The sequence below is a fragment of the Pongo pygmaeus genome, chromosome 2, assembly GCF_028885625.2.
Source record: "Pongo pygmaeus isolate AG05252 chromosome 2, NHGRI_mPonPyg2-v2.0_pri, whole genome shotgun sequence".
Taxonomy (NCBI): Eukaryota; Metazoa; Chordata; class Mammalia; order Primates; family Hominidae; genus Pongo; species Pongo pygmaeus.
Window position 1 is genome coordinate 139,308,984 of NC_085930.1, and position 21,825 is coordinate 139,330,808.

The window sequence follows — 21,825 nt, forward strand, 5'->3', positions numbered from 1 at the left end:
AAAGTTTTTGTATTTCAATTTTGTTTTTCTAGACTTTTTGCTTTTTGTTTTTTCAGTTTAGTTACCTACCACTCCATTTAGATAAAAAGTTTTCCTTTGACCAGCAGTTCTAGTCCTAGCAATCTTCCCTAAGGAAATAATCAGAATGATGCATATAACTTTATAATAGTATTGCCTTATAATAGCATCACCTAATAGTGAAATTAATCACTTGACAGTCACATGGAACTTTTTAAAAGATGATTATTAACACCTGACAGTAACTGACAGAATTGAATTCACCTGGTGTGAAAGAAGCAGCTGTGATAATAGGGTGTCCTGGTGAGTGGGGGTCCTATTACCTATTGCCTATTACAACAACAAACAGTAAGGGACTAACTAAATTACCTATTGCCTATTACAACAACAAACAGTAAGGGACTAACTAAATTACCTATTGCCTATTACAACAACAAACAGTAAGGGACTAACTAAATCATGGTACAACCATGTGATGGGATACTATGCAGCTGTGAAAAATGATTTTGCCAAATAATGTTTACTAACTGAAAATGTCCAGAGATATATTTAGTTTAAAAGGTAACAGAGAAAAGTATGATTCAAATGAGTTTTAAAAAGGAATATATGTCTTAATGCCAAAAAAAAAAAAAGAGAAAAGGCATCAAAATGTTAATGAGGATTATTTGGAGAAGAAGGGATTGCTGGGAATATTTTTTCCTTCTTTATTTTTTTGGAAAACTCTCAATTTTCTAAAATAAAAGTGAAATTTTCACTTTTGAATTTTCACCTTGAATTTTATTTTTTTTAAATTTGAATTTACACACACACATACACACATGTATAAATATAATTTTAAAATAAATTCTCCTTTGAGATATCTGCTGGGCTTCCAGGAGAGATGGGATCCCCTGGGGAACCAGGACCTCCTGGACGTAAGGTAAGTAGAAAAACTATAAACCACACCAGGTCCTTTTCCACTAAAAAAAAAGTCAGTGCATGAAATCTTCATTGTCCAAATGTGCATGCCTTCTGTCTCTGCTTCTTGGCCACTTTTTTCCCACCTTTATGGGGGAGAAAATACTGATTAAATATTTAGAGGAGAAAAAATACTGATTAAATACATCTCTTGAGAGAGAGGGGAAATTGAAGGAGGAAATCAAAAGCATTTAGACTAAAATGGTATTTCTCAATTATCATATTCTGTATCTGTGCAATCTTTCTACATGCAATAAATGATCATTGAATGAATGGAAGTGAAAGGAAACAGTGACTGTGATCAGTTTTGCATTCACATGGAACTTATTTGCTTCAGGAGTTCGGGGGGGCTCTGTTGCATTTTTTTCTTGGGTGTCTCTCTTTGAAAGAAGCCAGACTCTTCCTCTTCTGAAGATGGGATTGAACACATGAGATTAAAACCAGTTGCATTTGTTCTTCTATCCCAAACTCTGACAGATTATATATGTGTGTGTGTGTGTGTGTGTGTGTGTGTGTGTGTATTTTGTTTGGGAAGGTAGTTGAGATAACCTTTCCAACCTTTCCAGACGTTCAAGATGAATCCGATCCTTTTGTCAGCTAACAAATGATGGAAACAGATTAAGGTTCAGCTCTGGCTGCTGTTCAGTGGCTCAGTCAAAGAATGGGGGTTGAAGACCTTGAAACTTTTGCTATGAAAGAGGGCAACTGCACATGTGTGGCTCACTTTAGCTAGTCCTGAGGCGTAGGCGTGCTCCAGAGCTCTGCGGCAAGTGTCAGGTTATCAGCTCCATCCTGGTCATTCTGGACAACGCTTGTTATCCAGAGATGGACCCGGAGGAAAGTGGCCTCTCAAGGCTTGTGTGCACCAAGCTTGCTGCTTAAAGTTTGTTCTTTCCAGAATGTTACTGTTAATTAGGTGATGAGTATCTACCTGCATTCTTTTTTGCCTCTTACAATTTAATGAGAATAAAACTTTTAAAAGTATCACTTTCTGAGGGCAATGTTGGTGCACGCTGGCTACTGATGTGTATGTCTAGAGGCATTAAAACAATGTTGTTTGTTTTCCTAGGGTGTGAAAGGAGCCAAAGGCTTGGCTTCATTTTCTGTACGTATCTCCCGACTACAACAGAGTGCTCTGAGTGCTCCATTAAATTTACTTATTTTTAAACTTCAGGGCCTAGCAGTTTGTTGTTTAATTGTTTCTGTTTTATTTTTGAACTGCAGACATGTGAACTCATTCAGTATGTGCGAGACCGCAGTCGTAAGTACCCTGCTTAAGATGATCACCCAAGTTGTCAGCATTCATACAAGAAGAGCAGAGAACTCTACACTCAGATTTGAAACAATTCACCAGCCAATTTCCTAAAATTAGAGATGTCACTGCATGTATTTTTGAGTCAGCATAGACTGGTGACTTTTAACTCCCTCTCTGGCTGCTATCATGTCGATTGAAACCCATGTCAAGCAGTAAGAAATAATCTATTGAGTGCTTTTAATCTAAAGAAAATTGAGATTTAATGTCTGAATTCACCTAATAGTGAAATCAATCACTTGAGAGTCACATGGAACTTTTTAAAAAGATGATTATTAATGCCTGACAGTAACTGAAAGAATTGAATTCACCTGGTATGAAAGAAGCAGCTGTGATAATAGGGGGTCCTGGTGGGTGGGAGTCCTGACTTTGGTTTATTGTTTGTTATTCCTTTCCCGGGAAGATATGTTTGATTATTTTTTGTTGGACTGATTGATTTGCTTTAAAAATTCATAGTAATATTCTGCCAATATTTTTTTCTTTCTCAAAATTTTAAAATCAAAATGACATTTTGATTTGGCAAATGCTGATTTGAATTTGTTTTAAACCCTTCTAACAGCCTGTTCTATCAAAATATGTGTTGATACCATCCAAAAAAATTTCATGTGCAAGATTAGGTGAGAGTTGACTCTTCAATGTTCATCTACAAATGCATAATGACTTTCCAAATAACAATATGACAGAAAGGAGCAGCCAACAGTTTCCTCCAGATATTTTGGGGGAAGAAAAATAAATTAGAGCCTATTTCTATAGAGAACATTGGTCTCAAAGACAGACATTTAAAAGCTTTGAATGCAGTGTCTATTGGAACTCTGTCTTTTTGTAGCAGAATAGAACCATGATGGGAATCAAAACACATATATACATTGAGTCATGAAGATGGGTTGTTTTGGGGCTTAATTAGCGTGGTAGGTTTTATGACATAGGAACCATGTAAATTGTAATGACTCAAGGGCAAATCCAAGTATATTGAGACCTGATCTTTTAAAATTTAAGGGACTCAATACAAAATCGCAAATCTAAAAGTGGGTGCAAAGGTATTTCAAAAGTAAGTGTTATTTAGAACAAAAAAGAGAAATCATGACCATTAACTTTTGCATATTTTATTTTATAAGAGTATGTGATTGTGCGAACAACATGTCTAGGGTTCCTGCCAGGAAAGGCATTGCAAGGGGACCCCTGCAAGAGAGAAGTCTAAAGCAGCGTTGTCCAATAGAAGTTTCTGCAGTGATGAAAGTGTTCCTTGTGATGTCCAGTACAGTAGCCACAAGACACACATGGCTTTGATCATTTCAGATGTGGCTAGTGCAACTGAGAAGCTGAATTTTTATTTAATTCTAATTAATTTTAATAGCTGCATGTGGCTTGTGGCTGCCATGTTGAACGGTACAGGTCTAAAGCAAGTGTTCATTTAATTCAGAGTAAATCCACCTCTGATACTTACATAACATATAAATATGCATATAATATACATATAGTATATACATATACTATACATAGATATAGATACATTTGTGTGTATGTGTGTGTGTATATATATATATATATAAAAATATAAAAATGATAGTTATAGATATCTACATGGGGAAAATTTAGAGTAAAGAGAGTTTGGATCTTTCAGCTTTCCAAATTCAGCGTACCTCCCTGCAATGCCACATTCCCTCCCAGGCAAAGATTCTTTGTTTCTTGACAGCCGGCGGCAGGCCGCTGATTTATGGCTGTATGTTGTCCCATTTCTCACATCCTCTTCCCTTTGGAAGGAATAGCACTTTTACCAAGATGTTAGACTCTGTCTGCATTTTCTCCAAACTCTGTTGCCTTGATTTTTGAGTCATCTCCACAAAGCAGACAGGATAGAACCTTTCTTTTCTGCACAATACAGAACTCTCTTCTCCTACCAATTAATAATCCAATCTCCTTTGTTCTTCTTCCCCAGCTGGCAGGCATGGTGAGTAATCTTTATTTACAGCATGCTTTAATCAAGCTCTAAAATGTCATACATCTGGAAAGATGAGTTAGAGCAATGTATTGGCTTCCAAATGACACAAATTTTATCTGGGCTTTCTTTGCTGCTGCCTCATACTGGTAGCAGAGTCTTGCCTCCAATAAATCACTCAGTTGTAGCTGAGCTTAACAGCTGTTTCTCAACCAAGCAATTTGCTTTTTCATTAATAAAAAATCATGAAGATATTGATATCTTAATGACTAACATCACCATTCACCTTGCTCTTATAGGTTTTAAAAATATTTAGGGTTTTTTTTTTAGACAGGGTCTTGCTCTGTCACACAGGCTGATCACTCTTCATTGCAGTCTTGACCTTCTAGGCTCAAGTGATCCTTCCACTTCAACCTCCCGAGTAGTTGGGACTACAGGCACATGCCATCATGCTTGACTAATTTTTGTATTTTTTGTAGAGGCAGGGTTTTTCCATGTTGCCCAGGCTGGTCCTGAACTCATGCGCTCAAGTGATCCACCTGCTTTGGCATCTAAAAGTGCTGGGATTACAGGTGTGAGCCACTGTGCCTGGCCAAAAATAGTATTTCTTACTCCCTTCATTTTCTCCCTGTGTCATATCATCTCTGTCATCCAGTGGTTAATTAGGGATTAAGATGCAGAAGGCAGAATAAAAGTGGGGATGATCAGATAGCAAGTAAGTGGAATGTGCAACTCAGATAATGCTAGAATCCATGGAGCTCATGCCTGATGTTAATTATCAAGTCGGCTTCATATTTTTCAGTGCTAGTTTTCAGGTATCTTACAAATGCTTCTTACACGATGTTTTTGTGTAAACTTATCGCCCTCTTATACATTTATACACTTTTACCTTTTGTATAAGCCCACCAACCCATGTCCTCTGATTGCTTACCCATGCATTTAAGAATATTTGTTGAAAGCCTAGTAAGTGCCCGTATCTGTAGTTACTGGCATTAGGGATACAGACTTGAATAATGAACCTGCTTCCTGTGCTCAGAAACTTCCATTCTTATGAAGGATCCAGATCACAAACAAACAAACAAAGGGAAGCTTAGCACATTAGGTGCTGTTTGAAAGAGATAAAGCATAGGATGCTGTGTCCTGGGATAATGTAAGGGGGGAGATGTTTTTGGACAGAGGGCTCTTTTTGGGGGCAGTGAAATTAAAGTTTAGACTGAAGAACACAAAGGAGCCGTCTTTTGGCCGGGCACGGTGGCTCACGCCTGTAATCCCAGCACTTGGGAGCCCGAGGCAGGTGGATCACGAGGTCAGGAGTTTGAGACCAGCCTGGCCACATAGTGAAACCCTGTCTCTACTAAAAATACAAAAAAATTAGCTGGGCGTGGTGGCACATGCCTGTAATCCCAGCTACTTGGGAGGCTGAGGCAGGAGAATCGCTTGAACCTGGGAGGCAGAGATTGCAGTGAGCTGAGATCACACCACTGCACTTCAGCCCGGGTGATAGTGTGAGACTCCATCTCAAAAAAAACAAACAAAAACCAAAAGGAGCCATCTTTCAAGAGCTGGGCATAGGGAACTTTAAGTGTAAAGGCCATGAAACAGAACAGACCTGGGCATTTCCTAGGAACTGATGGAGCCCAACAAGGTTGAGACATAGGGAGGGGAAGAATAGCACCTAAAAACATGGGGAATAGGCAGAGGCCAGAGCAAGCTGAGCTTTGCACATTATAAGGAGGCTGGATTTTATTTGAGAAGAGTTTGTTGAAAGTACGTAGGGGAGGAGCATGATCTGATTTTAAAGTATTAATTGGGCTGCTATGGGAGAGTGGATTGTGGTAAGGGTGAAGGGTAGGAAATGTCAAAGCCAAAGGCCTAGTTTAGAGAGGACTGTAGTATTCAGGCAAATATGATGGTGACCTGGATAAGGACTATCAGTGTTGTGTTTAGGTTACATGGCAGTGGTTTGGGTTGATCCTTGCCTCCCTGTTCTTTTTTTCACCTCCTCTGTAGCAAGTAGCCGTCCTCAGTACATAGTGTGAGGTCACAGAGCCATGCTAGCTGGGGAACCGCACATGGCAATCCCTCCCTTTTTGAGGAGGGCCTCCTAGGTACCACTGCAGTCCAGCCTAGGCTTCTTCAGAATCCCTGGGACTCCTGGCGGCTTGCTGGGTTTTTAGGGCTTGTGTTTTGGAAGCTGAATTAGTCCTTAGGTTTTTCCCCTAAAAACCTGAATTTTTTTTCATATCTTCAGCCAGTGCTGTGAACCTTCCCCCACCCTTCTCTCTAAATTGTATCTGAAGCATTTTTGTTGGTGGTGTTTCCATGTGCAAATAACCACCCCCCAAAAAATCAGAAGAATCACTTTCATGTTTAGTTCTACTCACTTTTTTAAACAATAAAAGTGACACCTCAATTTATAAAAATCTGTTCAGCCCAGTAATTTAGACTTAGAGACTAATAAATGATTTCCTGTCTCCATCGAGATGAACAGTTTGATTTGGGTTTGAACATTTATTCTCACTGGTACTTCTTTTGCCTTTGAAGGATGTGCAGTCAAGGACGGGAGGAGGTCATAGTTTAGCACTAAGGTGGGCAAGGCCCAGTTGGCCCATGGCAGAGGGATGTCTCCTTGCCGGCCTACGTGAGCCCCAGCAAGTCTGAGTTCCTGAGCTTGTTGTAAAGCAAGATGGTCTTTGCTGTGTTTATTATCTCTGAATCTGACTTGCTGATATCTGAATGAGAGGAGGCACCTCTCCAAGAGAAACACATCACTGGGGTGTCCTTTTACCAACCAAATCCCAGCACTAGGCATCTCACGTATTATTAAACTTTTGTTATTTCTATACCTGTTGCAAAGAACTGCTCTTTGTTGAGCTCTTTTTCATTCATTCAGCATTTGTTAGATATCTGATATATGGCAGGGACTAATAACTTAGAAGATCAGCAGATACTGTTCCTATCCATGCATCATAAACTGGGATAAATGAACATTAATCAGATAATCAAAAATAAGTTGTCAACTGTGACAAGTGCAAAGTACTGAAATTAGAATGAATTGGAACCAATGAGTACGGATGCATAAATATGCAATTAACACTTACAGTAGAGCTTACCAACCATAATCAGTTTCTCTAAGTAATAAGGCATATTTATTGAGTAAACTTGCTTTTGTAACTGTTAAACAAAAACGTATCTGTTAAAGTTTTCCTCAGTCTCCTTTTAGTGATGTATTTCTCACAGTGAAAAAGTCTGGAATGATAATTATAACAGCAATGGTTGACATTTATTGAGCACCTACTATGTGCCAGGTTCTGTTATTCGAAGTACTTTACCTGTGCTGATTCATTTAATGCTCACCTCAGGCCTATGTAGCAGGTGATGTTATGACTCACATTTTACAGATGAGGAAACTGAGGCACAGACAGGATGAGTAATTCAGACAGGGTCACATGGCTGGTTAGTGATCGGGCCAGGGCGCTAAACTCTACCCTGTATTGCCTACTCTCTTTGCGTCTCATTCTTTGCTCTGTAAACTATATCAGTTTTCTTCTAATTTTTCTAAAATTATCAGAGCTTTCACAGCCTTTCGTTTTTAACTCTTATTACATTTCCTTATTAAGTAAAAAAAGAAATGTGTTTAACTGAGTAAAGTTCCAGCAACAAAACTTGATACTTTTGATCCAGTCTCTGTAGGTGAAGGGTATTTCCAGGAGCTCTCTATTGTTTCGAAGGAATTTGATAATGAACTTTAACATTTCATATAAAATAAAACTGAATTCCAGATGTTTTCCTTTTGTGCTTGATTCAGAAGAGCAGACTCAGCTTTTGGAATAACATCTATAATTATTCAAGATTTAAATATATTTTACATGTTTGTTTTCATACTTAAATTATTCTCTTTAAGTATTTGAATGGTTAACATTTAAAATTACTTTGCCTTCTATGTATTTTTTTTTTTTTAAATAAGGATGCTATGTGATAAGGGATATGGTCTTTTAGGAAAACCGGAATGCCCAGTGCACCCAACCGAGTTGGTGTTTGCCCTGGACCACTCCCGGGATGTCACTGAGCAGGAATTTGAACGGATGAAGGAGATGATGGCTTTCCTGGTGAGAGACATTAAGGTCCGGGAGAACAGCTGCCCCGTGGGAGCGCGCATCGCCATCCTCTCCTATAACTCCCACGCCAGGCACCTCGTGCGCTTCTCAGACGCCTACAAGAAGAGTCAACTTCTCAGAGAAATTGAAGCTATTCCTTATGAGAGATCCTCTGCCAGCCGGGAGATTGGCAGAGCAATGCGGTTTATTTCCAGGAATGTCTTCAAGCGGACGCTTCCGGGGGCACACACGAGAAAAATCGCCACATTTTTCAGCAGCGGTCAGTCCGCGGATGCCCATTCCGTCACCACGGCCGCCATGGAGTTCGGCGCACTTGAAATCATTCCCGTGGTGATCACTTTCAGCAACGTGCCCTCGGTCAGGCGCGCATTTGCGGTATGAGGGTGAAACCTTTCACATGACAATTCTTATTTATCTTGCCTGTGTTCAGAAGCCCCTATACTACCTTGCCTTCAAAATCACGGCCATTTGTTAGGAAGTTTAAAAAATTCTGGGTTGGCAGAGTAGAATAAGTATTTCTTACTGTGTACTGGGAACATGTTAAGCTCTATCTATTAAATGGGATAATGTCTATTATTAACCTGTTTAATTTTCACAAGTAGTATGTATAAAATAGATGATGAGAAAACTGAGCATGCAGAAGTTAAGCCACTTTTCCCGGTTCCCACAGCTAAGAAATGGCAATGTCAGAACTTTACTCCAAGTTTGCTGTTCTAGTGCTTCCCCAAGCTACTCTTTGAGTTGCCTCTGAATCTAAAGATACTGAATCAGGAGGCCGGTAAACATACATGTCACTTAGTCAGGGTAGTAACTGTTGCTGTGTGATGAGAGCCAATTTGCTAATTTTATAACTTCACTAATTATGTAACGACCCACAATTTATAAAGGAAAAGCCATTCCAGTTATAGCTTCTTAGCTTGAGGAGTAAAATCTCAAATGTGTTGCGTTCCTAAATAAATTCCCTGGGATTAAGACGACTGAGGATAACTTTAAAAATCCCGTTAATAGTGGCTCAGTGGCAGGGCTTCATCACTGGGGACCTGCTGTGCCCAGCAAAGGGTCCTTCCAGTTGGCCTCTTGGCACCACATGGTGTTCTGTTCTCCATGTGGAGACCATGAAGGGGGTCCCAGGGAGCAGCAAAGAGGCGTTGGAAAATTTAACTTAAATAAAAAGTCCAGGGCCTGGAGCAGTGGCTCACGCCTGTAATCTCAGCACTTTGGGAGGCCGAGGTGGGTGGATCACAAGGTCAAGAGATCGAGACCATCCTGGCTAACATGATGAAACCCTGTCTCTACTAAAAATACAAAAATTAGCCGGGCGCGATGGCAGGCGCCTGTAATCCCAGCTACTGGGGAGGCTGAGACAGGAGAATCGCTTGAACCCAGGCGGCAGAGCCAAGATCGTGCCACTGCACTCCAGCCTGGGTGACAGAGTGAGACTCCGTCTCAAAAAAAAAAAAAAAAAGGAAAAGAAAAAAAAAAAGGCCAGCCATTTGAAAATTTATTTAGAGAAAATAAGAAACAATCATTGTCTTCAAGCATATGAAAAAGTATTACTGGAGAAAATTAGCCAGCTGAATTCCAAATTTGCAAAATCTCTTATTAGAGAAACTAGGGGTGACAGCAGTAGGAAACTTTAGGTTTTAAAAAAGAATTTTTGAAAGGCAATGTTGATTTACTGGGCATGGATTAATGTCAGTAGTCAAGATGTTACCTTCTTCTGCAGGTCTTTTATGAGGGTGGTCACTCACCTGTGGAGGGTGACTTCTATTTTTCCTAGATTAGAGGCTAAAAGTGGCCTTTGGAGGCCCTTTCCACTGCTCTGAATTTTCTGTGAAAGTGTTGAAATAAGCATAACACAGTTGGAATATATTTCTCATCCGTAAAACATGGAAAGCAGAAAGCACCTGGTTCCTAGAGTTAGTGTGAAGATTAATTCATGCAACACTGCATTAGTGCCAGTACACAGTGAGCAATCAAGAATGACAGCTTTTGGCTGGGCGTGGTGGCTCACGCCTGTAATCGCAGCACTTTGGGAGGCTGAGGCGGGCAGATCACGAGGTCAAGAGATCGAGACCATCTTGGCCAACATGGTGAAACCCCATCTCTCCTAAAAATACTAAAATTAGCCGGGCACGGTGGCGTGTGCCTGTAATCCCAGCTACTCAGGAGGCTGAGGCAGGAGAATCGCTTGAAGCCAGGAGGCAGAGGTTGCAGTGAGCCGAGATCGTGCCACTGCACTCCAGCCTGGGTGACAGAGCAAGACTCCGTCTCAAAAAAAAAAAAAAAAAAGAATGATAGCTTTTGCTTTAATTATTAGCATTCAGTTGCTTGATCCTGAAAAAAAATTTGTTTAATAATAATAAAATCTAGGTTGTAAAGAAGCTGAAACTGCTATTATTAATAGTAGCATCATTGAACTAAACTTAGAATTATGCAAATGAAAGGCTGATGGATCAGGTTCAGATAGGGAAATGCAATAAAGTAGAAAAGTGGGGCTGGGCTATGCAAATGGAGCTGCTATGAGAAGTAGCAGTAGCTAAAAAATTCTATAAGTGATTTTGGTTACATAGTCCTTGTAATTCCCTCATCCCTTGGTTTTATTTAGTCATAAAAGTAGACAATTTTCTCTCCTGATGCAAATTGTGATATAAACTTAAACTGACACAATTCCGCTCACCCACTCAAAGGTGTGTGCACAACATTTAACTTCTGAAAATGTACTTTGTGTTTTAAACTTTTGAGTGTTCACAGTCTCACCTAGAAATTGATGAATCTGGTTTCTTGATTCTACTCAAATCTTCTAGAAACTCTTTACTCCTTTTTTGAAGAAGTTCATCTCAAAAGAGCACCAATGAAGGTTTAAATTATTGATAATGACCCCCATTAATGTAAGCAGCATTGGCCCCCAACACTGCAACTTATATGTGATTATCTGATTAATGTTTATTTTTCCTAATTTATGATGTGTGGCGATAGGAACAGTAACTGCTGATCTTCTAGGTTATTGGTCCCTGCCATATATCAGATATTTAACAAATGTTGAATGAATGAAAAAGCTCAACGAAGAGCAGTTCTTTGCAACAGGTATAGAAAGAACAGAAGTTTAATAATGTGTGAGATGCCTAATGCTGGGATGTAGGCTGGTTAAAGGAAACCCCAGTGATGGGTTTCTCGTGGAGAGGTGCCTCTTCTCATTCAGATATCAGCAAGTCAGATTCAGAGATGATAAACACAACAAGGACCACATTTGCCACAAGCTCAGGAACTCAGACTTGCTATGGAGTTAGAGATGAAGTCAGAATTGCTCCAGAGTTTCATCCAACAGATGTTTAGTGAGTGCCTCATTTTATACACCAGGTACTGCCCTAGGGTCTGAGGATACAGGAGCAAACTGGAAAACCAAAAGGCCCACCCTGACGTTGGAAGATGAAACCAAGCAGTTGTCTGGAAGGGCTCAAAACAGAGCCATATATGCAACTTGGTTAGAACCCAATGTCTGACATTACAGAAGAGAAATTACATTACCACCTCTATTTGCCGCCTTCTTTCTTTTATCCATTCTCTTCTATTGTGCTTTACCTACATTTAAACTGTTGTCCATTATTTTTTAAGAACAGAACTTGAAAGTCTCATGATACAATGCATTTTTATTGTGGGTCCACATTTTAAAACCCTAGTTTGTTTCATACCTACCAAGGCTTTTCTAAATCTTGATCCATCTGTGAGTTAAGTAGTCCAGCACGAAATTTGGTACCTGTGTAGCTGCATGTGTTGGGACTCAGAAGCACCCGCTCTGACAGCATGTACTGATTTCTGTTTCTTAGCAAATGGACTGTGATCACCATCTTGGAAGTTTTTCATGATAGTATGAAGTTGAGTGGCAAGCTGTGCCTTCCTTCACAAATGGAGGACCAGTTTTTAATGGAAAAACATGTTTTTTGTTTGTTTGCTTATTTTGTCCCTAGGAATTTGCCTTTAGATTTGTTTAGCAATTGCCTCTTCTGATAAAATTTTATCTGCTGCACATTGAGGCTTCTAATCTAGCATGAATCTCCCTTTCCAATATTTTGATAAGAAATATGTCTTTTAGCTAGCCTGGCTTTTTATTTTACACTGCTGTGTGGCGTCACAGGTAAGAGGAAAATTAAGGGTAGTCTTTGACATTATAGATGATTCTCATGATTGGAGACAAGAGTCGAAATGGGGGGAGACTTCTCATGGAAAACAAGAATTTCGGCACCCAACCTTTTTATTTTGAAGAGAATTTTTATTTGTTTATATATAATTGTCTAGAAGAAAATTATTCATAATATTGATTGTATTTTTTCTTAGATGTTTCAAGATGCCCCATGATGTTTAGAGAAGAAAGAGTATAGGGTATCATTCAGAACCATTTGCTAAATGCCCCAAACCTCCCATCTGTGAATGTAATAGCTGTGCTTTCATCCAAGCTGGTGCTTCTTTGAATCCACAGGAAAAGTGAGCAATAAGAAACATAAATAACAGGACCCTTTTATTTTAAATCTTTAGCCCACATTCAGTTTAAGGAATTTTTCTGTAATATGCTAACTATACTTACTCCAGTGATATGTGGTAGGATGAATGAGCTCTAAAACTACATCTTCCAGACTTCATTGACTGAAAGATTACTTGGTCAAGGGGGACAGGTTGGGGGAAGTGGGGAGGTATTGGGTGAGAGTGCAGACCCCCTGTGGACTCCCCCCATAAAACAACTCACTAGAATCAATGAGAAGGTTGATGTTGCTCTAAGTTGACACCAATGTGTTGATACATGATTAAATGTGAGCCTAAATTATCAGCAGGGACCAACACCAGAAATATGGAAGTGGTCACACTGTAGACATGTAGAACGTGTAGAATACAAGACTAGTTGGCAAATGGCAGCAATGTTTGGGCAATGTCTTGAGAAACACTGCTCTAAATTAAGTTAGAGACCCATTGATAAAAAACTCTAATCATAAAGGTAGCTAATACAGAAGATGGAAGGTAGCCCTTGTTTGGGGAGAGCAAAACTTAAATTGGAGCCTTCCATAATCCACCCCTTCTGGGGCTCACTTGGCTCATCTTTAAATGGTTGCAATAGATGACATGATTTCCTGATTTCTTCTAGATCAAATGTTCTGTGATTGTTTTTTTTTTCCCCTGGATCCTGATAGTTAGCAATAAGAAAGCTCTTGGCCCTTCCCAGCTAGTCTGAGCTATGCTGTCTGAACTGACACTGGGTTTGGTTTCCAGTCATTTACCACAATCCAAATGGAGTTGAAGGCATGATTCACTTAAAACGTTGCACAGAGACACCTCTTAATAGCTATTAATAATGCAGACTAACTCTCCTGGTGTATAGTCAAGACTACTTTGTTTACAGATCACAAAAACCAATTTAAGCTAGCTTAGGTATACCCATATACACACATCCTAAGTAGAATTTTTAAGTATCTGGAGCCCAGTGTCCTCTGGTCCTGAGTCCAGATAAGCAGCCTCTGCTTTTACCCTGTGCTCATGTAAACGTCCAGTAGGTTCATTTTGCCTACTGCCCACATAGCGCTGACTTAGCAAGATGGGGAATTGCAGTAGAGAAAGAGCTTAATTAATGCAGAGCCAGCTGAACAAGAGACCGGGGTTTTATTATTACTCAAATCAGTCTCCCTGAGAATTTGGAAGCTAGGGCTTTTCAAGGATAGTTTGGGGGAATAGGGGAGTGGTTAGGCAACGGCGCTTGCTGCAGATTGGTTGGAAATGCAATCATAGGGGTGTGGGAAATGGTCTTCATATACTCTGAGTCACTTCTGAGTGGGGCCACAGGAGTGGTTGGTGGGTTCAGGTGGAGCCATTAGTTATCAGAAATGCAAAACAACCTGAAGACATCTCAAAGGGCCAATCTTAGGTTCTACAGTAGTGATGTTATCTGTAGGAGAAAATTGGGGAAGTTACATATCTTGCGAGCTCCAGAATAATGGCTAGTAATGAGTAATATAGCCCATTGTTCCTGAGGTGTCCAGGATCCCCTTTTTACCCTCCAAAGTGCCTCATAGATAAGCAATTTTGTTTGGGTTAAATCTTTCCCACGGTGGCCATTGTAACTCTTATTTTTGGTAAGGTTCACCCATTTCTCTAGAAGAGAACAGGTTCCGAGATAGAAGACTCGTTGAATCCAGATGAACCCACTCTTCTCTGTCTTCCTTAATCTTACCAACCTACTGGACCCAGTACAGCTTCTGCCTGACCCAGTCAGACATCTGAGGCCTCTAATTGGATGCATTCCTATTAATTATAGGATCCAATTTGATCTTGGACCCAGCCAATATAAAAATTACTCAAATAAACTTGAAGAGCTAAAAACACAAGTTTGTGGAGCTTGAATCAAAGAGGACTCACCCATGATCCCAGTTGCTGTGAGAGATCAATGGGCACAATGGACCAGGCAGGTATATTTACCTGGTCACTTGGTGCGCCTGGGAGTCACTGGAAGTCTACTTTGGATCCCATTTGTGATACCGAAGTGTTAAAAACTTTAGGCAAGTTAAATTTTGCAGAGTTTATTTGCAGTAACAGCCATTCATAAATCTGTCACGGGATCCTTGGGGTGTTGCTCCGCCAGCTGGAAACCTCTGGCCAGTGGTGCCTTTGCCCAAGTTTTTACTCAGGCCCACTAGGCTTGTTCCACCCATTCAGCCTGGCAAGCTGTGCTTGGCTTATGCTACCAGCCTGAATCTCACACCTGCCAAGGGCAAGCCAGGCGTGGAGCAGCGAGGGGTGTGTGAGCAAGTGATTGTGGGGTGGCAGGGTGGGCAGCTCCCTGCGAGTCTGTGGCTGGACCAGGTGTACCCCAAGCAGCTTCCACAGCTGGCACTGGGGAACACGGTGGCACCTGGAAGCTTGGAGATGCCAGGAACTGCAGACCCCCAGAGAGGGTATCACAGCCCTGACTTGAGCTCCTAGGTCTGGGCTCCCCAGAGGGCTGCAGCTCTTCTCTCCTCTCCTCTCTCCTCTCTTCTCACCTTGTTGTCACCCACAACATGGTGGAAAAGTAGCATGTTTCAGCCCTGTTTGTGTTACAGCTGTTCAGTGGGTCCTGAGTTTTTGTCCTGCATCCTGGAAGAATGAGGTACACAGACAAGTGGAGGGTGAACAAGGTGAAGAGGAGCTTTATTGAGTGACACAACAGCTCAGAGGAGACCTGCAGTGGGTAGCTCCTCTCCGCAGGCAGGGTCTCCTGATGAGCGTCTGGCTCTCAGCAGAAAGGAGGCCCTGCGGTGGGTAGCTCCTCTCTGCAGCTGGTCAACTGGTGGCCTCGAGTCTGTCCGAGTCCAGGGTTTTTATGGGTTTCAGAGTGGAGGAAGTGTGCTGATTGATTAATGGGAGGCCACTGGTGGGCCAGAAAAAGCACCATAAGTTCCCATTTTGGTCAGCCCAGCCCCCAGGCTTCCGGCCCCCCCTGGCTTGAAGGTGGGGTTTCACTGAGGACCCACCCCTTTCCACACAGAGGCCTGTCTGCCTCCTTTTGTCATCCACTGGAGCCCAGGCTGTTTGCACTGAGGGGTGCCTACAGGCCAGTACCAAGCTGCCCTCAGCACCCCCCTTGGACTCCCTCTCGTGCTTTTTAGCACCCAAACTCGGGAGGGGGCTGAGGCAGCGAGGCTGGCATGTCAGCACCGCCCATGGTGTGTGCACACCTGGCCGGGTTGCAACAGTGCCTGGACTCAGCCTCAACTTTGCTCCAAGATCAGAGCAGGTGCTGGAGCAGAGAGAGGCTAGGTAGCAGGAGCAGGCACTTCCGAGCTGTTAGGGGCAAGGGGTTTCCCAGGTCTCCAAGAGCGCAGAAATGCCTGGGCCCACAGCCACGGCCAGGCGGCTGCAACTGCTCCCAGGAGGGCAGGGCCCCTGCCTACTCCCAGCCCCCAAGAGCACAGGGATGCCTGGGTCTGGAGCCACAGCTGGATGGCCGCAGCTGCATTCAAGGAGCAGGAGGCTCTCACCCTGCCAACTCAGAAGCGGGTGGGGCTTCCACCTGTTCCCAGCTCCCAGGGCTCCATGGAGTGTGCAGCCCCGACTGCACTCAGGTAGCATGAGCCAAGCACAGTCTGCCAGGCTGAATGAGTGGGACAAGCCTAGTGGACCCGACTGCAGCCAGCATCATGGCAGTGGCCACTCCAGATGGGCCACCACTGCCATTAAATCGAGCAGCCCTCAGAACCGGAGAAGTTTCAGAGAGCTGCTCTTCACAATGTGGCAGGCAGTGTTATGGATGAGAATGGAAGTGAACTACAGAAACAGCTTGACTGATTACAGTTTGGCCTTTGCCTCATTTGAACATGGTCTAACCAGTTGGCCACTTGTGACTGAAGCGTAGCCGCTATGATTGGCTAAGACTTGGCTATTTGTTAAAAAAAACAAAAAACAAAATAACTCCTAAGATAGGTTTTCAGTTAGTACGTACTAAGTTAGGTTGCAGTTGGTTACATGAGGACTCAAAGTACAGAGGTGTCCTCAGGCCAAATTTACTTTAACACCATATCTAGTCCAGTCAGCTCTGGTTGAAGACAGAGTTATGCCATATAAACAACTGATGAAGTTCTACCTCTGTGGATTGATCATGGTGGCGGGGGATCTTCCCAGAGAAAGAGGGTAATCATTAGCTTAGTATAGGAGAATCACAGGGAAAAACTAAAATATCATCTGACTTATCTCTTAGGCATTAGATAAGGTCATGCCTACAGTTTTTCTTTAATTATCAGTGATCTCTGGGTCAATTAGCGAAGCTCATAACTCTTGTTCAGAGCCCCTTATCTTCCCCCTGTTCTCTACCCTCAAGCTCCCCCTGTGGGTTACTAACAATGAGGCCAAGTTGGGAAAGGGTTGGGAGTTGTTCAGAGAGCTGCATGGACGTAGATCTGAGTGTATTTCAAAGACAGCTTCAATGCCTAGTTTATAGTAGAAACCTAAAGATAGTTTATAAAGGGCATCCTGTGATTTTACATGGGTCTCTGAGACTTAGGTGGGGGAGAGGAGGTCTCTAATACTCTTTCTTAAATGGCTTCAGTGTCTTTTGATCGGTCCTTTTAACATTTCATTGAGCTTCAGTTTCCCCATCTATAAAATGGGGATGATGAGCATAACTACTCACTGTATTGCTGCAGTAATAGATATGAAAATGTTTTGTGATCATTAACCACCCACACTGTACCCAGTCTGTGCCAGTAAGTGCTTTACAAATATGAACCCATTTAATGCTCACAGTAGTCCTGTTAGGAGGTAGTACTCTTTTTTACAGATGAAGAAACATGGAAAATAGCTTGTCGTATAGTTAAATTGAGAGTCAAGGTTTAAACCCAGGCAGAGCTCTTAGCCATGCTCACATGCTGTGCCTCCCCCCGTACCTTCTTAGAAGGAGCAGTGTTACTCTCTCCAGATGTCAGTTCTCTATGTAATCCTAGGAGGTTCTTGCAGCCCTACCCACTAAGTTCTTCTTTCTGTTGCTTCTGCTTCTTTTAGATTGACGACACTGGCACATTTCAAGTAATAGTGGTTCCCTCCGGGGCCGACTACATACCAGCATTACAGAGACTCCAGCGGTGCACTTTCTGCTATGGTAAGACCCACAGAGAGAAGATAATTTGGTCAGGCCTATTAAGCATGATGAGTCACCACTGGCAGGGGCAACTGGAACTTGGCAGCAGGGATACTCATGGCCTTGGGAGGATCTCTCTGGGGTTCTGGGCGCACCCTGTCACACTACATCTTCCACAGATGAATCCTCTCAGCTCAGCAAACATGGTCTCTTCCTATATATCCCAGCAAAAGAGTTGCATTCCAGGCCTTTCTACATAGTGCAGCTTACAGGAAACAGTAATGATTCTTAGAAAAACTTAGCCTATTTCATTGCCAAGTTTTTATGCTATAAAGTATATTTATGTGTTTTTTAAATCTCAAATGTTCACAGCCACAAAGAAATGCTTGAAAGCAATTCAGCACCCTCCTACCTGCTTGGGAATATTTTTTAATACAGTCAAAGTGGAAAATAGCAGAAATTCATACATTTCTCATTGAAAAAAGGCTTCATAGACTCCCAAATATTAAGCATCAGAAAGATTTGCAGTGTTGATTTATTTGTAGTGTTTTATACATAATGTATAGGTCTAACTAGAAAACTGGACTCTAATCTTCCATTTGAGTGTTCTAATAATTACAAAGACAGTGGAAGCCACTGGAATCATTGGTGGCTGTAATAGCTAAGAGATATAAATCATTTTCTATAGGCCATGCACTGTTCTAATTCATGTAATATCAATGATGGTGATAATGACAGTTAATACTTAAACTATTGTGCTTATGTTCCAAGCACTGTTTTAATAACTTTAAATGAATTATGTCATTCAGTCTTTAAAATCACCCTAAAACATTTGAACTACTATTAGTTCCATTTTACAGATGAGAAAAATAAAGCTTAGAGATAATAATTTGCTCAGGGCTTCACAGCCATATCAAACCCAAGAAGGCTGACTCTAAACCATCTGCAGTTTATGAGAAACAGGTCTCATTCTTCTGCTCCCTAAACCTCTCCATTTGAGCCTGTAGAAAATGCTTGATTTTTCTCCTTCACATGTATCAGTGAGATGCAAATGCCTGCCATATAAATGACCTAAATGAGGAAAGTAGTAATTCTGAGGGAGAAGTAGGGTTTCTGGTCTTCTAATAACCCCTCTTCTTTCTGTCTTCCCTCTGCTCCCCTCTATCAAATTTCCCTCTTTCCCTCTCTTTCTCTTGACTGCACAGAATTGGTTTAGGCACTGGCAATCTTACTCAAAACAGTTAAAGTTGCTTTACATACTGTGGGGAGATACATTCCACCCTATGTATTCTCAGTTGCTTTTTCAAACATGTCAGTTACAACAGTGTGATGGTATGTTGCATAGTCAGAAGTTGCACATGTGTGACTGGGGATAGATTCTGGCTTCATTTCTTGGCTTAAACCATTGTTTTGTCTCTTAGGCATATAATAAAAGAGATTTTGGCTGTTGTTTCCTGCAATTAAAAATCCTACAAAACTGAGCAAATGGGCAGCCTGCTGTCCCTGATTTTAGAAACTGCTTTGCACACAGGTGACTGTTCTATCATCTGACCATTATACAGGACCATAAAATTTTAGTAAATTTCAGTAAGGGAACCATAACTTATCCAAAGTCACATCTTTATTGAGTCCATGAACAAGACTGTAGTGAGAATTTTGTTACATCTCCTAGGATCAGCACTCTGGTTATTAATCTTTCATCTAAGTTTTTATTTGTGGCCCATGCCTATATATCTAGTACCAGCTGTCCATACTCAAGTTACACCATTTTTCTTTCTTATCTTTGGTTATTAAAGAGGCTATTTTCATCCTCAACCATCAACTATTATTGAAAACCTAGGATTACAAAATGTCGGCCCTGAAAGGGGTCTGTAGGTGAGTCTGGTCCTACCTAATTTTGCAGAACTATGCTGAACTGGGGCCCAGTGGTGACTTGGCTAGGGGCACACAGCTTGTTACTGAAACGAGACCAGAACCCAAGCATCCCAGCTCTCAGGCCAAGGGGCCTCCCCACTACTATACCACCTGGCCTCATCTCTAACAATAAAATGCTGACTTCCTATATAGAAACTTCTAGAAATACTGGTGTGTCTTTTGGCAAGATTATTTCACTATCCTGGCCACAGTCTCTTCTGTAAAATTACAAGATTAAATGACCTTTAAGAACCTTCCATTTCCATTTTTTTATTCCTCTGAATATTCATTGTGGTCATATTCAATAAAATCCACTCTGTTTTTATTACTATGCATTCTTTTATTAAATGAGATATGCATATTTATAAAATGACCTCATTTAGGAAAGTCCATTAATATCCAATATTCATTTAACAAACATGTATTCAGTTTTCAACTAATGGGCACTATGGAAATGCAAAGATGAGCTTTGTCCTTAAGGATCACTCATAGGTAGACACTGAGTTATAAACTTATTTAAATTGAAATAAAAGATACATTACTTTGTTTACTTTTACTTTGTAAGCACTTCTTCATAGTAGAACAATATAAGCATAGCGATAATATTGTCAATCTAAAGGGATCAGTCACTGTTATGTTGTGATACGGTATACCCTCGCATGCACGAGGCAAATTGTCCACTTCAAATGACATAAACTTGAGACACAGCCAAGATTAAACTTCTGTTGAAAACAGCCTGATCTTTAAAAGTCTGATAGCATTAGTAAATGGAGTCCAAGACACAAGCTGGGTATAAAATCTGTACTTTTGGGAGACAGATGCAAACCATGTACTAGGAAATCTTCCTGTTACTATTAAAGTATTTAGTCACTATTTTAACATCAAAGACTATGCAGTTTCCAAATGTCAAAATATTTGACATGCTATCTTCCCTTTTCTATTTCTACTTAGTAACCCAGAGTGACTTTTGGTTCACAGATGTATGCAGGCCAGATGCTTCTTGTGACCAAGCCAGACCACCCCCTGTGCAGTCTTACATGGATGCTGCTTTCCTTCTGGATGGCTCCCGGAATGTGGGAAGTGCTGAATTTGAAGACATAAGAGCCTTCCTTGGAGCACTATTAGATCACTTTGAAATCACCCCAGAGCCGGAGACTTCTGTCACCGGAGACCGGGTGGCCCTATTGAGCCATGCTCCCCCCGACTTCCTACCCAACACTCAGAAGAGTCCAGTTAGAGCTGAGTTCAATCTTACCACCTACAGAAGTAAGCACCTCATGAAGAGGCATGTGCAAGAGTCAGTTAAACAACTAAATGGAGATGCTTTTATTGGTCATGCCTTACAGTGGACTCTGGACAATGTATTTTTAAGTACACCCAATCTGAGAAGAAACAAAGTCATATTTGTGATATCTGCTGGGGAAACCAGCCACTTAGATGGGGAAATCTTAAAGAAGGAATCCTTGCGAGCCAAATGTCAGGGATATGCCCTATTTGTGTTTTCCCTTGGCCCTAATTGGGATGACAAGGAACTGGAGGATCTCGCCAGCCACCCTTTGGATCACCACCTGGTCCAGCTTGGACGAATTCATAAACCTGACCACAGTTATGGTGTGAAGTTTGTGAAGTCCTTTATAAACTCAATCAGGCGTAAGTCATAAAATCTGTTGTTCTCTGCACTTTAAGAATATACTTGGTATTACTAAAAAAAGGTTGATGAGCTAACATGGATACTTGGAAACCTCTTGTCTGTCTTCAAGGGCGCTTCAGGGTCAGAAAGGAAAATATGTAATGACAGATGGTAGAAGGGAGGAAACCTCTGATTCCTACACATTTAGTTCTCTGGCTTATTTTTTTTTTATGCCTCTGGTTCCTATAGAGAAGCAATCATAACAAGCAGCTGTTCACACATCTGTCTTCATGGAGCAGTGCAGTCCGGGGGTGTGAAGTCACAGCCTGGACTTTAGCTACAAAGTAG

At 41.4% G+C, this 21,825-nt stretch overlaps 1 protein-coding gene across 1 annotated transcript in view; it reads left to right on the top strand.

The window, feature by feature from the left end:
- The window catches only part of COL6A6 (collagen type VI alpha 6 chain), a 167,624-nt gene that overhangs the window by 130,770 nt on the left and 15,029 nt on the right, over positions 1-21,825 (top strand). The window contains exons 29-35 of the mRNA XM_054483246.2: positions 875-937; positions 2,045-2,080; positions 2,200-2,236; positions 4,224-4,235; positions 8,223-8,716; positions 17,858-17,954; positions 20,826-21,497. Coding sequence (XP_054339221.1) covers positions 875-937; positions 2,045-2,080; positions 2,200-2,236; positions 4,224-4,235; positions 8,223-8,716; positions 17,858-17,954; positions 20,826-21,497 — 1,411 coding nt within the window. The remainder of the gene's footprint in view (positions 1-874; positions 938-2,044; positions 2,081-2,199; positions 2,237-4,223; positions 4,236-8,222; positions 8,717-17,857; positions 17,955-20,825; positions 21,498-21,825) is intronic.